This window comes from Fusarium oxysporum, chromosome V, assembly GCF_013085055.1.
Source record: "Fusarium oxysporum Fo47 chromosome V, complete sequence".
In the NCBI taxonomy this organism is placed as follows: Eukaryota; Fungi; Ascomycota; class Sordariomycetes; order Hypocreales; family Nectriaceae; genus Fusarium; species Fusarium oxysporum.
This window is the reverse complement of record NC_072844.1, coordinates 4,336,313-4,351,599: the sequence shown is the minus strand read 5'-3', so window position 1 is coordinate 4,351,599 and position 15,287 is coordinate 4,336,313. Positions and strand designations below refer to the sequence as shown.

General features: G+C 47.7%; 5 protein-coding genes across 5 annotated transcripts; 2 read left to right on the top strand and 3 right to left on the bottom strand.

Moving 5' to 3' along the window:
* Positions 1-21: 21 nt before the first annotated feature.
* On the bottom strand, positions 22-2,073 carry FOBCDRAFT_240492 (thiamine diphosphate-binding protein; the record flags this gene model as incomplete). The annotated part of the gene is made up of 7 exons (XM_059610303.1): positions 22-29; positions 90-168; positions 224-784; positions 836-1,104; positions 1,159-1,641; positions 1,692-1,919; positions 1,977-2,073. The coding sequence occupies 7 exons, from the start codon at positions 2,071-2,073 to the stop codon at positions 22-24; spliced, it is 1,725 nt and encodes a 574-aa protein (XP_059465026.1).
* A 381-nt stretch (positions 2,074-2,454) lies between these two features.
* On the top strand, positions 2,455-6,447 carry FOBCDRAFT_134062 (pyridoxal phosphate-dependent transferase; the record flags this gene model as incomplete). Its single annotated transcript, XM_054704814.2, has 6 exons — positions 2,455-3,555; positions 3,612-3,717; positions 4,361-4,706; positions 4,770-5,573; positions 5,622-6,314; positions 6,369-6,447. The coding sequence occupies 6 exons, from the start codon at positions 2,455-2,457 to the stop codon at positions 6,445-6,447; spliced, it is 3,129 nt and encodes a 1,042-aa protein (XP_054560789.2).
* A 482-nt stretch (positions 6,448-6,929) lies between these two features.
* FOBCDRAFT_134037 (male sterility protein-domain-containing protein) lies at positions 6,930-10,122 on the bottom strand (the record flags this gene model as incomplete). The annotated part of the gene is made up of 4 exons (XM_059607917.1): positions 6,930-8,036; positions 8,089-8,331; positions 8,422-9,111; positions 9,199-10,122. The coding sequence occupies 4 exons, from the start codon at positions 10,120-10,122 to the stop codon at positions 6,930-6,932; spliced, it is 2,964 nt and encodes a 987-aa protein (XP_059465025.1).
* A 626-nt stretch (positions 10,123-10,748) lies between these two features.
* On the top strand, positions 10,749-12,806 carry FOBCDRAFT_240489 (major facilitator superfamily domain-containing protein; the record flags this gene model as incomplete). Its single annotated transcript, XM_059610302.1, has 7 exons — positions 10,749-10,951; positions 10,999-11,047; positions 11,106-11,432; positions 11,496-11,882; positions 11,921-12,270; positions 12,331-12,474; positions 12,776-12,806. 7 exons carry the CDS (start codon positions 10,749-10,751, stop codon positions 12,804-12,806), a joined length of 1,491 nt encoding a protein of 496 aa, XP_059465024.1.
* Positions 12,807-13,026: 220 nt separating this feature from the next.
* On the bottom strand, positions 13,027-14,762 carry FOBCDRAFT_240488 (cytochrome P450; the record flags this gene model as incomplete). Its single annotated transcript, XM_059610301.1, has 4 exons — positions 13,027-13,346; positions 13,398-13,505; positions 13,552-14,329; positions 14,394-14,762. 4 exons carry the CDS (start codon positions 14,760-14,762, stop codon positions 13,027-13,029), a joined length of 1,575 nt encoding a protein of 524 aa, XP_059465023.1.
* Positions 14,763-15,287: the final 525 nt, after the last annotated feature.

The following is a 15,287-nucleotide window of genomic DNA, read 5'->3' as shown; positions in this document are numbered from 1 at the left end:
TTGCTAAACTCTCAATCGAATTTATCTTGCTTTTCCACTTATCATAGTTAGCCTTGGCAAATAAATAGTTTGGTAACAATTAGACTTACAAGGTCGGCCAAGTGTATTGCTAACTTGGGTAGCCAAGCGCCAGGGGTAGTCGAATGGGCTGAAGAACAGCTCGATAAGCTGAAAGACAACACGTCAGTGCCATAAGCATGAAACATTCATCAGATCCACTTACACTGATATGTTCAGCCCTCTTTAATTCATCTTTGCTAAGGACACTCTCGAGCTCTTCAACTGTATGGCACTCGGTGCTGAAGCTCGCGATGCCAGTGTCAGGCCTAGCCCCGAAGAAACCAAGCAGCTGCTGGTGATCCCAATTGGAGTTGATGTCATTGTAGCTCAACTCAGCGCCACGGATAGCTCTTTCAATGGAGTATCCGTTGTTGTTCACAACGAAGATGATAGGTTTGAAACCAAAACGAATGCAAGTTCCGATATCTTGGACAGATATCTGTAAAGAGCCATCACCAACAATGAGGATCACCCGACCAGAGTGTTTCATCTCGCGGGCAGCGACACAAGCTCCGAGGCACGCACCGACCGAGAACCCAATGGCCGACCAGAATGTTGATGTGATAGCCCTGGACGCTGGGGGAAATGTGGCATCAAACATTCCAAACTGACCTGTTCCACAGTCGGTGACGATAATGTCATCTGGTTGTAGGAACTTGCCAATTCTCTGCCAGACAAAGTCCTGTATCAGCTGCCCTGAGCGGTCAGATCGCAATTGAGGCGGCTGTCGTCGTCGTCAGTGGAATGATCAAGATATTTACGGGGGGGAACAAACGTTGATTCTAGCAGCTGGAAGTGCGACCGGAAGGTTGTATTGGGTTGCTTTGGCCTTGAGGTTCTTGACAAGTCGACGCAAAACAGGTAGAAAGTGGATGTTAGGGAACTCCTCGCCAAGCACAACACATTTGTTGTGTTCAAGAAGGATAACCTTTTCCTCCGGAATCTTGCGTGTAAATCCACCAGTATTGGAGTCAGTTTGCAGAGTGCCAGTGTTGATGATCAGGTCGGACATTTCAAGAGCCTCCTGTACACCAGGGAACGACACTACACAGTGTTAATATAGAATACCAGCCACGGAATCGAGAGAGGTCACTGTACCATTTGCGCTGTAAACACCCATGTAGTAGGGCTTATCCTCGTCGATGATACCTTTAGACAATGGGCAAGAGAACGTCGGGAATTGGGTCAGATCAGCCAACTCGCGGACAAGATCCCTTCCGCCGTGACGGATTGTGAGAACATCAGCAAGGATTGACGGGTTCTTAGCACGGCTAACAGCGTCGAGTATCTTGCTGAGGATCTTAGACTCAATGTCACCATCGTTCTTAATTTCTAGATCCAAGGGTTTGTCGAGAGCGGAGAGAGGAACTGGAATTGAGGGAACATCCATAGGAATGAAAATATAAACAGGCAGGCGGCTCTTGACACAATCCTCGATTGCGTGATCAATATCATTTGTCAATGTTTCCTCATTGACTAGAAATGCATGTGAGTTTCTGATAGGAGCACTCATTTGCATATAGATGGTGTGATCCATGTTTGGCTCAAAGGTGTGATGGATCAGCGGTCTTTGTTTCTGGACTGTTTGACTCAATACTGCCCGCAATGCCACTCAGCTGAAACAAACATACCTTTTCGACTAGTCATACCAACAATGTGAATCATCCCGGCATGCTCAGCATAGGCTCCGGCAACTCCATTCATAGCCGACAGCTCGCCCACTCCATAGGTAGTGAGGAGGACACCTGGGAGTTCTCTTATGCGAGCATATCCATCCGTGGCGTATGCAGCATTGAGTTCATTGCAGCAACCCAGCCACTCCAGTTCGGGAACAGCATAGACATGATCAAGAATCGTAACTGTGATATGGAAATTAGTCCTGGACACATAGAGCTTACTACTGCCTGATTTCATACGATTAAAGTCGCCAGGTACGCCAAAAATATGTCGTATACCAAGCGAGGCAATACGACGGAATAGGTATTCGCCAATGGGGATTTGAGACTTGGTCATGGTTATGAGTAGCTGGACTTCTTGATATCACAGAGTTTGGGTCGAATATTGGTTACCTTTAGCATTTTGTGCTTCGTTCTCAATTTATGGCACACAATTTCTAAGACGGAATTAGATGTCACTTCTATCGCCAGGCTCCACATAAGAGACTCCGCAGAGGTGAATGTATTATTGTTTCCGCTATTCGTATTTTAGTACGAATTCCGCCATTCCGTAGTTCCATAGTTCCGCTTTTCGCAGTCTCGGTACTGGCTGACTCTAACCAAAAGACAAGAAATAATTACTTCGCCGTGGAGACACTTGACATATTTACCTCCAAATTACAGTTTCAAGACTTGCAGCTATTACACACCAGCACCCTTACAATAGCTCGTGGTCAAAATGCCCTCTCTCGAGGATAACAGTTCCAAGGAAGTCATGCCGTCATGGTTGAAGGCAGTACCCAACATCGTCGCGGATGAGATATTTTCTCTGGCAGCAGACTATCGCCTCGACCAAAACCCGCAAAAGGTCGATCTCCTAATCGGGGCCTACCGTTCGGATGACGGGAACCCGTGTCCATTGCCTTCGGTACTGGAAGCAGAACGCCGTCTCCTATCTCAGAACGACCTAGGGAAGCATGAGTATCTCCCTATCGAGGGCGATGCCACTTACCTCGGATTGGCCCAGAGGCTTCTATTAGGTCAAGATGACCAGTCTGAGCTGTTGCAACGAATTGTCTCGGTTCAATCAGTCTCCGGATCTGGGGCCATTCACATCGGTGCTGCTTTCTTGTCCCGTTCTCTCAAACCTAGATGTGCCTGGGTCTCTGATCCTACTTGGGGTCCTCACATTCTCATGTTTGAAAGGATGGGCGTGGAATGCAAGAAATATCCATACTACGATCCAGCCACACGACTCCTCAACTTCCAAGGAATGGTCGACACTCTTGAGTCTCAGGGTCAAACTGGAGATGTGATTATGCTTCAAGTCTGCGCTCACAACCCAACTGGACTTGATCTTAGCCAAGAACAATGGAAGGTTGTAGCCGAGATTTGCCAACGCAAAGGCATCTTTCCATTCTTTGATAATGCGTACCAAGGCTTTGCTACAGGAAATCCAGAGAAAGATGCTTGGCCGCTTAGATATTTTGCCAGTCTTGAGAGCCGTGTGACTTTCTGTGTGGCGCAGTCCTTCTCTAAGAACTTCGGTCTCTACGGACAGAGAACAGGAGCTTTCCATTTGATTATGAACAGCAAGGACACCACCACTCAGTCCAACATACTTCATCAGCTTCGATTCATTATTCGCACTGAATACTCAACTCCCCCACGAACAGGCTGTACCATTGTGAAAACGATTCTCGGCGACCGAGAGCTTAGATCTCAATGGCTCAGGGATGTCTCTTCTATGAGCAAAAGACTGGGGCAAGTCCGATCAGCACTTCATGATGGTTTGAACGCTTCTGATGAAAGCGGCGACTTCGGCCACATCATTAAACAGGTAATTAGACCTGAATATCGTCTCGTTTGCAATTCCGCTAAATAATCACCTTGCAGAGTGGCATGTTCTCATACACAGGTCTCAGACCTCAGCAGGTGCTTCGCTTAAAGAACGAGTACCACGTTTACCTCTCATCATCTGGAAGAATATCAATGGCAGGACGTAAGTTACGCGGCTCCGCTGATCCAGATACAAGCGCTGACAGTAATAGTGAATTCGAAGAATGTAGGATATGTGGTGAATGCAATTATGGCAGTAAACGGAGATGTTTAAAAAGGCTTAAGAGATGAAAAAAGTAACTATTATATAGTAATGAATTATACATATTTGTTATGAATAAGTATTACTTATAATATGTTTTTATAAAATAAGATACAATAAGTACCTTGATTATACTTTATCTTAGTATTAGTAACTAAATATATAATGAAATTAATTTCTAATATTTAAAAGAGCTATAAGAAATATATATAAAAGATAGCTACAAGTAAAGCAGGCCTTTTATAAATATTCTTCTGTTATTAACTCATACTGCGTAGCTCGTACTTGTTAATTCAATTTGATGAAGGCGGGAGCCATGTCTTGAAAAGCCAGTACCAGTGTAAACACTTGTCATTGGTGGGATTTCGCTCAACGTTCCGGGCTACCCCATAACTTGTGCCCGGAAATACAATCCGCTTTCCGCTTCTTTTTGTGTTACAAGGGTAGTGTCGGTTATCGTTTATGTCTTTCCTTTGGGCAAAGAGCAAGATACTCAAGGTCCGGCCTAGAATATAGTAGACACTTTCCCGTGATCTTAGATTAGAGTCTATACTGAAAGCTCAGACACTGCAAGAGCAATTTCTATCCAAGATGGACTATTCACTCTCTCCCAAAACCCGTGCAACCAAATATTTCAATGAGGTTGTTACCTCCAGTACCCTGCCGGGAGCCACTGAAGACTACCAGGGTCGCGATGACCTTGCTTACGCCCTATCCAAGGTTCCCATGCTCACACCCCGCAAGCTCAAAATAATTGCTGTCGGGGCAGGTTTTGGAGGCGTTGATCTTGCCCGTGCAGTCCGCGTTGGCAAGGTCCCTGGCGTGGAGCTCACTATTTATGAGAAGAATGCCGGTATAGGCGGGACCTGGCATGAAAGTAGATATCCCGGGTATGTTGAGCCCTTGCTGCCTTTTCAAGCCACTCAAGACGGTGCTATGCTGACTGCTAAAAGATGCGCCTGTGATGTTCCAGCTCACAGCTACCAGTATACCTGGGCACCCAATCCCTACTGGTCGCATTTTTACGCGCCCGCACCAGAGATCAAGCAGTACTTTGAGGACTGCGCTGACCAACACGACTTGCGCTCATACCTCAAGTTATCACATAAAGTAGTTGAAGCCAAGTGGATAGAAGAGAGACAAATCTGGCAACTCCGTGTCAAAAAGACCGATGGTCGGGATGTTGCCATCTCCAGTCCTGGCGTCACAGACGGCGAGACCAACGATGAGTTTATTGATGAGTGTGACGTTTTTGTAAACGCCACCGGCTTCTTCAACAACTGGAAATGGCCTCGCAACGTCCCCGGGCGCGAGACCTTCCGTGGCACTATGTTTCACACCGCCAACTGGCCCTCTGACTGGGAAAAGGATATTGAGGGCAAGACTGTTGCTCTGATCGGTAACGGTAGCAGCGGAATTCAAGTTCTGCCGGCTATTCTTGACAAGGTCAAGAAGATCTACGTTCACATTCGCAGTCCAACATGGATTACCTCCCGCATCGGTGAGAAGTTCGCTGGACCAAAGGGTGTCAACTACAAATTCACTGAGGAGGAGAAGTCTGAGTGGGCCAAGCACCCCGAGAAATATCTTGAATTCCGCAAGAGCATGGAGGATGATGTCAACACACGTTTCAAGTTTTTCATGGATCATACACCTGAACAGAAGCTGGCTCGCCAATCAGCCGTTGACAACCTCAAGGCTAAACTCGACTCAAGGCGTGACCTGGCCAAACTTCTAGAGCCGGACTTTGCTGTTGGGTATGTACAAATAGCCTTGGGGGAATAGCATCAACTGACATATCTTAGATGCCGTCGACCAACACCCGGATTGGGATATCTAGAAGCCCTTGTATCGCCCAAGTGCGAGGTAGTTTGGGGAGACATTGCCGAGTTCACATCCAACGGCATTCTCACAAAGGATGGTCGCGAGTCCAAGGTGGACTCTATCATTTGTGCCACTGGGTTTGAGCTATCTTATGCACCTCGTTTCCCTATCCTCGGCAAGGATGGCCTCAACCTTCAAGAGGTATGGCTCAAGGCTCCTGAGTCTTATCTGTCGGTCTGTGCTGCTGATATGCCCAACTATTTTACCATTCTCGGCCCAGCCAGTCCACTCGGTCACGGAAGCTTGGTTACATCCATTGAGATGTGCAATCGCTTCATCGTGAGAATGATCAGAAAGCTCCAGACACAGAACTACTCATCCTTCAGTCTTCGTCCAGGAGTCTCTCGGGCATATCAGAATCATGCCCTGTCATATCTCAAAAGAACGGTATGGGCGTCAGGGTGTACCAGCACCTACAAGAATGGAACCAAGGATGGAGAACTCCGGTCACTGCATCCAGGCTCACGAATCCAGCTTTTCACACTTCTTGAGGACCCTAGATACGAGGACTTTGAGTGGAAGAGTTTGTGTGAGGATAGCGACCTTGCATTTGTGTGGTTGGCCAATGGTTTCACGGCTCTCGAGGAAGAAAGGCCTGAGGGAGCTGACCTGACGTGAGTTGTTGCTTGAGCATGCGTGTTTCTTGACAAATGCTAACAATATAACAGGTGGTTTGTGGACCCGGCAGACAGGGAGGCCAAGCCAATTCAATATGAAGCCTCTCACTATGTCAACGGGAGGGGATAGCTTGTTAGATATAGGTGGCTCTACCATGATGCGAAACAGCAGTATAGTAGTTCATAACTTGAGCCGTAGCACAATGATATGTGTATTATACATTTTTGGATCATATATTTCGTTCAAGATGTATCAATCTCCGCGGCAAACTTGGTCTAGCTCAATAGTATGATAGCTAAATGTAGATAATGGGTGCACGTTGGCAGTATTTCAGTGTATCTAAAATTGATCAGCCACCAATATTTCCTGAGCATGAAGTCATGGCAGTCCACACGCAGATTACTCTCCACGCTCAGGTAAAACGTCACTATTTGTACAAGACCTGTGCCATATCGGATGGTATTAACAACATAAATGATTGCACACAATCGCCAGCAGCCCATGTCCACAGTTGGCCTTGGCGGAAGGAAATGAAAGATTGACATAGTCACAATACAGTAACCGGTACAGACATAAAGATGGACATAAGGAATTCAGTGTCTATTGGCTATTTACACCTTCCAAGCCCCTTTGAAATAACCAACTATGACTGAGATCAACTGCGGACTCGGTGCACTCGACTTATGGAAAGTTGGGGACCATTTGTCTGCCCTACTCGTTTCCCACTCTCGCTCCTCACTGTCTTGATGCTGGCATTGCCTTCTGAAGTACTCAAGCAACTTTCTTGGTGGGTTTGCCTTGGGATCAGTATCAGACCCCTCAAGTCTTTTGAGCCAGTCCGAAGGTGGAACAGCCTGGAAGGCCAGACCATTCTGGGCTAGCAGTGGGAGTAAGTCTTTTGTCCACCTGAGAGTATGAGGATTCACTATGTTGAAGACAGATGTCTCGTTTGCTACTATAGCATCGCTTGATCCAATCTCGATAACAATCTGTGCCACATCGTCGACAGGTAACCATCGGACTCGCTCTTGCAAAGTCGGCAGTGCTCCAATTGTTTGAGCTGATCTGATCATCAATGGCACCGCTTCAGATGTATTCCAGATGCCATTGATAGTATCGCCAACAATCTGACCAATTCTAACGATCGCTACTTGAAGACCAGCTTCAGCCGCAGCTTTGGCACAGATTTGCTCTGCGACACACTTAGAGCGCGAGTATCCAGTCCGGTTGGCTTCTGCAAGGGACCTTGGTAGGCGCTCAGGGATGGTGTCCTCTGATGTACTCATGATAGTGCCGATGGAGCTGAACATGATGAAACGCGCGGCAGCTAAACCAGAGCCGGCCAAACAGAGATCGAGCAGATGGCGAACGCCTGCAACACATGACTTCTCGAATGTGCTTAGACGTTGGTTGAAGTTGACAGTCCATCCACAGTGATAGACTATATCGACGTCTCTCGCGATAGATCGAAAGGTGTCCTTCCCGAGACCCAAGTATTGGTCAGAAAGATCAGCCGCCAAGCAAGTAATCTTCCGCGGCAGCTCTTCTGGAAAGTTTGATCTCAGGTTTCTCTCTTCCAACGACTTCTCGACACGTTCTTGGGCATTCGCGTTAGATGATGCCCTCACGAGGCAGTAGACTGTCTGAACAGATGAAGAAAGGGCCAGCTTTGCCAGTAGATGTGCTCCGAGTGAGCCAGTCGCTCCAGTCAAGACCTGCTGCAGAGTAAGGAGTTGTAACATAATTCAGCACAAGTTTGACTTTACTTACGATGTTTTGGCTCAAAGTGCGTGCACTGCATGGTTCTCTTCTTTGGCCGCCGAAGTTTGCATATCGCTGTAACATATTTGCCGCATCTTGTTCGTCCTTGGCGTCAAGACTGCTAGCCTCTGCACCGGAGCTAACCCTGGATATCTCCTGGGCTAGCGAAGCAATTGTGGGAAAGTCGAATACCACGTTGATGCCGAGTTTGTTTACTCCGAGGTCGACGTGCTTCATTATTGCGCTGCGAAGCTGCATTGCGCGCAAAGAGTCCAAACCAAAGGTTGAGAAGTCTTGGTCGTGACCTGGTTCCGCCTCAGGAGACAGTTGTAAGACACTTACGAGCTGCTTTGACAAAAACTTCAATATCTCATCTTTCGTGTACTGTCTCCTTTCGACAGCCGCATCCTGTTTTTCGTAGATGGCCTGAATTTGCTGCTTATAGGCCTTAAGGAACTTGCTTCGTATGATGGTACCTTTGTCCGTCCGGGGAGCAACTGAGTTTCTGGGCAACAAAAGAATCATATCCTCAGTGATTCTTCCATACATCGGTAACGAAGTCTGAGCTTTGTCGATGGTGCGCCTCAGTAAAAGCCTGAACTCATCCTTAGTCAGATGATCTGTTACCTCGGAAGGAATCACAGCGATACCAGCAGCTGGCTTTCCTGTGCCAAAAATGATGCATCCATCTATGAGCGGGGAGCTTGAGATTTCGCTCTCGACAGAGATTGGATTGAACTTTTCACCATTCTCAAGCACCAAGATATCGTCCAATCTTCCTATGTACTTGAATGCACCAGGAATGGTTGGGTGCTTGGTGAATAAGTCCTTTGTTCTCCATGAACCGTCGTCCTGGTTCGAATCTGCCAGCATCGACCATGCCTTGGGGCATATCAGCTCATACGTGTCAGATCCCTGGTGTTCAAACCGGAGAAGGTGGCCATCCTCCTCAGGGACTCGTAACCAGCTCCATTCGTGGTCTTCAGCCGGGCGCAACGAAGTCAGGAGTGTTCCGGTCTCTGATCTTGGGGGCTATGTCAGTAATAGAACAACAATTAACAAGCAAAGGGATGAGACTAACGATCCATAGACGCTCACCAACCGAACCCCTTGTCTTACCAATTCGGTACCCAGATCCTCTGGCATAGGTGATCCACCAGTCGTGAGGACACTGAAGCCACGCAGAAAGCGCATACCCTCTTCTGACTCTGCTAGCAGCTTGATAGTGAAGGGCACAGCAGAGAACAACCCAAACATTCGATCTCGTGTAGCTTGCAATAGATGGCTGGTTGTAATGGGGAGTTTTGCGTAAAGCTGAATCGTCTTTTGGCTTATGAAGCAACGAAAGAAGCTGCTCATTCCGAATGCATGATACAGTGGTACAGTTGTAAGAGTGTCGAGTCCAAGGCTACCGAGATTTGCCGTGTAGCGACGCAGTGCAGCTCCGTTGGGAACGGATACCAGCTTGGGAAGACCTGTTGAGCCACTTGAGTGGAGGATCCATACAGCCGTGTTTCTCTCTGCCTCTATATCGAGGGCTGCTGTCAGATTGGTATTCTGCCTGCCCTCTATGCTGCGGGTTGGCATGCCTTGGTCGATTGGCGCAACAGCCTCGGCCGCAACATCCAGAGAATCACCATTTACATATTCTGCCAGGGATTGCTGGCCTTGTTGAACCAGCAGCAACGCCGCGTTTGAGGGTCTTAAAAGTCCAACACAGCTCTCGAGAGGCAATCTTGGAGATAGAAACAAAGTAGTATGGCCAAGCTTGGCTATAGCGAGTGCAGTAATGAGATACTCAAAGTCTCCAATACCGCATAACGCAACAACTTTGGGCTTCTGGTGAGATGAGGTCCGAGGTTGCAAGTCGTATTTCTCAGAATAGACACATGCAACTTGGAAAGCAAAGTCATCGATTTGCTTGGACGTGTATGACTGAGAATGTTGATCACCTGTAGGCGACTCGATAACTGCCACATGATCCTTGTTGCGCTCGGCATTTAGCCGGACAAGCTCGTCAATTGTCCTTGCATCGAGGGCCATACTGTCCGTGTTGGGGTTGTATTAAAAATTCAATTGAAGTTGTGCAGCGCTTTCGTTCACTTATAACAATTATGTGATCTTGAAGGCAGTCCAGGGTACATAAATGTCTTGGTACATACCTCATTAGGATGCTTGGTGAGTTCACATATGAAATTCATATAATACCCACAATAGACAATAGGAAACTCTTTCCGTCATTTTCTCGGCTTGCAATCTCTTTTCCGGTTCTCAGCGACACTAGGCATATTTAGGTTAACTCAATATCAAGGTTCCGGTCAAACGGAATGATATCCCGGTTCCGCATAACGCGGGGTTGCTTGGGAATAGAATGGCAATATGGAGGAGTTGACCAGGATAAGAATCCGAAGTAGAGTCTGTTAATGATTTAGACTAAAGTAAAAGATATCGATGTCCATCCAATGAAAATGACTCTTGGTGTGAAGTCATAGCAATTCAGCTGGCGGAATTGGTTCGTAATGGCGTCAATGATGTGGGAATACCGGATTTACACATAAACTGGCCGATCCTCCTCAATCGTGCACAAACGGGCTTCCTATCCTGTCGTACTTCTGCCCGAGAAGAAAGACTCAGCCTACCTCTTTTATCACTACCATAAGCCTTTCACCATGACGTCCTCCACGGAGAAGCACGCAGAAGATGCTGCGAGTGAACAGGTCGAATATGCTGTCGGGTCCGTGGAAGCCACCGCCATGAATAACCTCAGTGATCGGGTTCGTAAGATCCGACGCAAGGTAGACATGCGACTCTGCATCATCATCGCCGTCTTATACACCGTTTGTCAGATCGATCGTCAGAATCTGGCCTATGCGTGAGTTGAGTCACAGCTGACGTAGATGTTGGCACTGATGAATATAGCGTCGTTGCAGGAATGGGTGAAGATATCGACCTCGGCGCTATGAACTACGTAAGCTCCCTTCATGTTGAAACCCTCACAAAGACACGTTTAATGAGTTTATTTCTAGTCAATCATCGTCCTCCTCTTCTTCCCAACCTATACTCTTTTCCAACCCATCATGACGGTTATGGCTCGCAAGATTGGCCCACGCTGGTTCTTGTCCGGGATCTGCGTTGCTTGGGGTATCGTTATGCTTGCCTTTGGTTTCGCTCATCGCTGGCAGGACCTTGCTGGTCTCAGAATACTATTGGGTCTGCTAGAGGCGGGGTTCTTCCCAAGCTCCGTCTTTCTCATCAGCACCTGGTATGTCCGGCATGAAGTCGCCATCAGAATCGCCTTCTTCTACCTGTTTGGAAATGTCTTTGGCGGTTTTGGAGGTGTTCTTGCTTATGGAGTGAGTATCCTCAACTCCCCTACGGCCAACCTCTCCAATACTATGATACTAACGCTCTTCTAGCTTCAACAAATGGACGGACTTGCAGGTTATGAAGGCTGGCGCTGGATCTTCATTATGGAGGGTGTCATCACGGCTTTGCTTGGGTTCGTCGGATATATCTTCATCGTCGACTTTCCAGAGAACGCCCGCCAAACAAAGCGCTTTCTGACCGCTGAAGAGGTTGATATTATGGTCAGTCGCATTGATGCGGACAGAGGCGATGCCCATTCTACTGAATTCTCCCTCCGACCCTACCTTGAGAATGCCCTTGACTGGAAAGTATGGATCTTGGCAATCAACTTCGGTCTGACATCCATGGTTATCTATGCTGTCGCTTATTTCCTGCCCATTGTCTTAAGAGATGGGCTTGGGTTCTCAGTGGTGGAGGCTCAAACCCTGAATGCTCCGGTAAGTTTCAAGCCAATGTTTTCTCATCCATTGCCCAGGCTAATGCTCCTAAGTGCTATGTATTCGGCGGCATACTTGGACTGACAGAGAGTTGGTTATCGGATAAGTACAAGCTTCGAGGGCCTTTCATCATGCTCAACTCGATCCTTGAGATCATCGGCCTTTCCTTGCTAGGTTTTCATCATGACAACGTAGTGCGCTACATCGGTGCCTACTTTGTGGTTGGTGGTGCTAACGCGTGTTTACCACTTACACTGACATACCAATCTAATAATATTGTTGGCCAGTGGCGTCGTGCCTTTTGTTCTGCACTGATTGTTGGAATGGGTGGTATCGGTGGCATTATTGCCAGCCTTGTCTTTCGAGGGCAAGATAAGCCCGGCTATAGGTAAGTCTGATCCATATACCACTACTTACCTGGCTGCCCCAGACTGACGCTTCTTTATAGACCTGGACTTTACGCCTGTTTGGCCGCTGCCAGTCTCACTTTCATCTCTGTAGGCTTCACTACTGTTGTCTTTCGACGTAAGAATCAGCTTCAGAGGCAAGGAAAGCTTGTTATTGAGAACACGGATGGTTTCACTTACACGTTGTGAGTAGCCAGGTCGCAGAGATACTTATACAGTAGTGTTGAGACTTAATTGAATACTTGAGCATTGTGGTGGTTGCAATTTCTATCGCTAATTACGTCGTGTTGCGCATCTGGCTTAACCTTGAGTTATCACAATAAGACTCTACATGCTCAGGGTTGCTGTTTTACACCACCCAATATTTACTTTAAGTTTTATCTATGTGGCAAGGTACAGATCTCTCCAAGCCGAGCTTCGCTTTGCAATTTTGCCTCTAGGTACCTTTCTGTGACGACTTGCCAAGAAAATGTACAAGTCATACAGTTGCACCGATATGCAGACGGCCAAGGCCTGAGTTTACAGTTTTTATAATAAAAGCAGATATTATCTCAGCAGCCAACAAATGCAGGTCTAAAGCTTCTTGGTCGGTGAATTACAAACAAAACAAGATAGATAGCCCAAGATAACTTTTTAACTTAGTCTGTTGACATTTTCTACTTGTATATACTCCCTGCATAAATTAATAAAGGCCTAGCTGAAAGAGCTGGACTTTCCAATACCACATAACCCACTACTTATTCATCAAACCCCTGCGCAATCGCAGCCTTCAAGACTGCATCGTTTCGCGGCTTGAAGGTGACACGATACTTTCTCGGGGTGCTCACAAGACTAGTCAAGTCTTCAACCCCAGTCAACGGGTTAGTGTCGATCTCATCTCTTGTAGAGAGTTCAAAGCTAGCTATCATGCGCATGAAGGTGAGATATAGCTCGCGGTTTGCTAGCAGTGAGCCTGCACACATGCGGTATCCCACTCCAAAGGTGAACATGGGATGGTCAGGATGCTCTAGCCAGCGCTCGGGACGGAATATCTCGGGGTCCTCCCAGAGCTCGTCATCTAAACATGTTAGTCTACGCGGCAGCATCAGCAAGAAAGGCCATAACATACCCATATTGCATGCCCAGGAGTTTAGGAACACTACTGTTCCTTTTGGTACAAACTTTCCCTCGTAGTAGAAGTCTTTGTTGGTTGCCCGAGGCAGGGATAAGCGAAGAACTGTAAAGTACCTGTGTTTGGACGTTAGAGCTACATCTCATTATACTAGGCGAGACGTTTGCTTGCCTCAAACTTTCCCGCACAAGGGCGCGGACATAGTCACACTTCTGGTCATCGTCAGGATCGCATAGAGGAGACTCGGGGCCATGCAAATCTGAGATGGCCTTGTACGCCTTGTCCTGGATCTCTGGGTGCGTTGCAAGGTAGGCGATAGCCCAGGTAGTCACCGTTGAGAAAGTCTCGAATCCACCGGACAGCATAGTGAGGCTGATAGACATCATCTCCACGTCGTTGAGCTTGGCCTCTCGGTCTAGCATGATATTTGCCTGAATGCAAGGCTTGTGAGTTCCCTTGCTTACCCGCTCCTCAAGATCGCGGTTCAGCATGCCCAGGTATGCATCTCGACGATTACGATACTCTGCAGCCTTTTTGTGCCCGAATGAGAAGGGGTTTAAGCGCAGCAGTGGGATGTAGTCTTGCAAGTTGTCCGTGGTGCTTCGAAATCGGCTGATCTCGACTTCGACGTGGGTGATCTCCCTAAGCAGGTCGCTATCAGAACTGGGCATGCGTGTTCCCCAGTTCAGCGTCAAAGCCAGAGAGAGACTCAGCCGCTGGACCAGAGGTAGCGGATCGACCTCTTGCGTTCCAGCTTTTCCGAACTTGTAGGCTTCGGTAACAAAGTCTTTGGTCTCGAGATCCAGATGGGGGATGTAGGTTTCGACGGCGGGTCGGTTGAGGGCAGAAGCAGCTCCTTTTCTTCTTCGCTTAAGAGATTCGTTGTATGGAGCTGTACCAATCGTGGTACCTGCGGTGTTGGAAACGAGCTAACATTAGGTTGCGGTTAGTCGAGAATACCATGTAATACCCCGTGGCGGAGCAATATAGTACCTTGTGGAATGTGTAGAATTCAGGCCGAGAAGCAGTGGCTGACGAGTTTGTTCCAAAGACAGTTCTCGCGGCGGAGGCACTATTGACCAAGAGGATGGGAATGTTGCCAAGTTGAATCTGGTATACTGGTCCATATGTCTTTGCCCACTCTCGATACTTCTCTGCCGCATTCGACCTCAATTGATAGAGGTTTCCTACTATAGGGAGTCTCTTCGGTCCATCGAAGGCGGCTAACCTAGCGCTCCTCGCCACGTACTCGTTGACGATAATGTAAGCAAGGAACGACACGAGAACACTCGTCACCGCGGTCTGGTAGGGCCTCGTGACAGCCTCGTTAGAGAGGGCCTTGAATAGTTCGGCGATATACATTTTGTCAAGAGATAATGGAGGATGAGGCAGTAGCAAAATGCCACCTTGGTGATTGAATGGAGTTTATTATACCATGTCTGGAGTTTAAGAACCCCGGACTTTTAGAAGCAATTACCCCAGGATAACGGAACCCAAATATGGAGTAAGCATAAAACGCTGCTATTTGCTTGGACATCCGAAGGCGGACCTCGGGTTCCCCTGGCTGTGTCAAGATTCCATGCTTTGTTATTAGCTTTTGGTGTTGTCATCCTCTGAGCGGAAAGGCGGGACGATCGTGGCGTGCGGAAGTGGTTCGGAAAGTGGTTCCGCCACGCAGATCAAGCCTGTAAAGACCCAAGCCTCACTCTTCCCATGTGAATTTTGTGTTTTAGATGCGGAGACAACGGAGAAATAAGTCCTTGGTCGACAGAACTCGTAACCATCCCCGCGTTATTTAGAGTAAGCTATGCCTGGGAGGTATTGGTGAGCGGAAACTTTTTCCGGACCCTACACTTTCCGCAGTGGAGTCATCCAATAGCATCATAC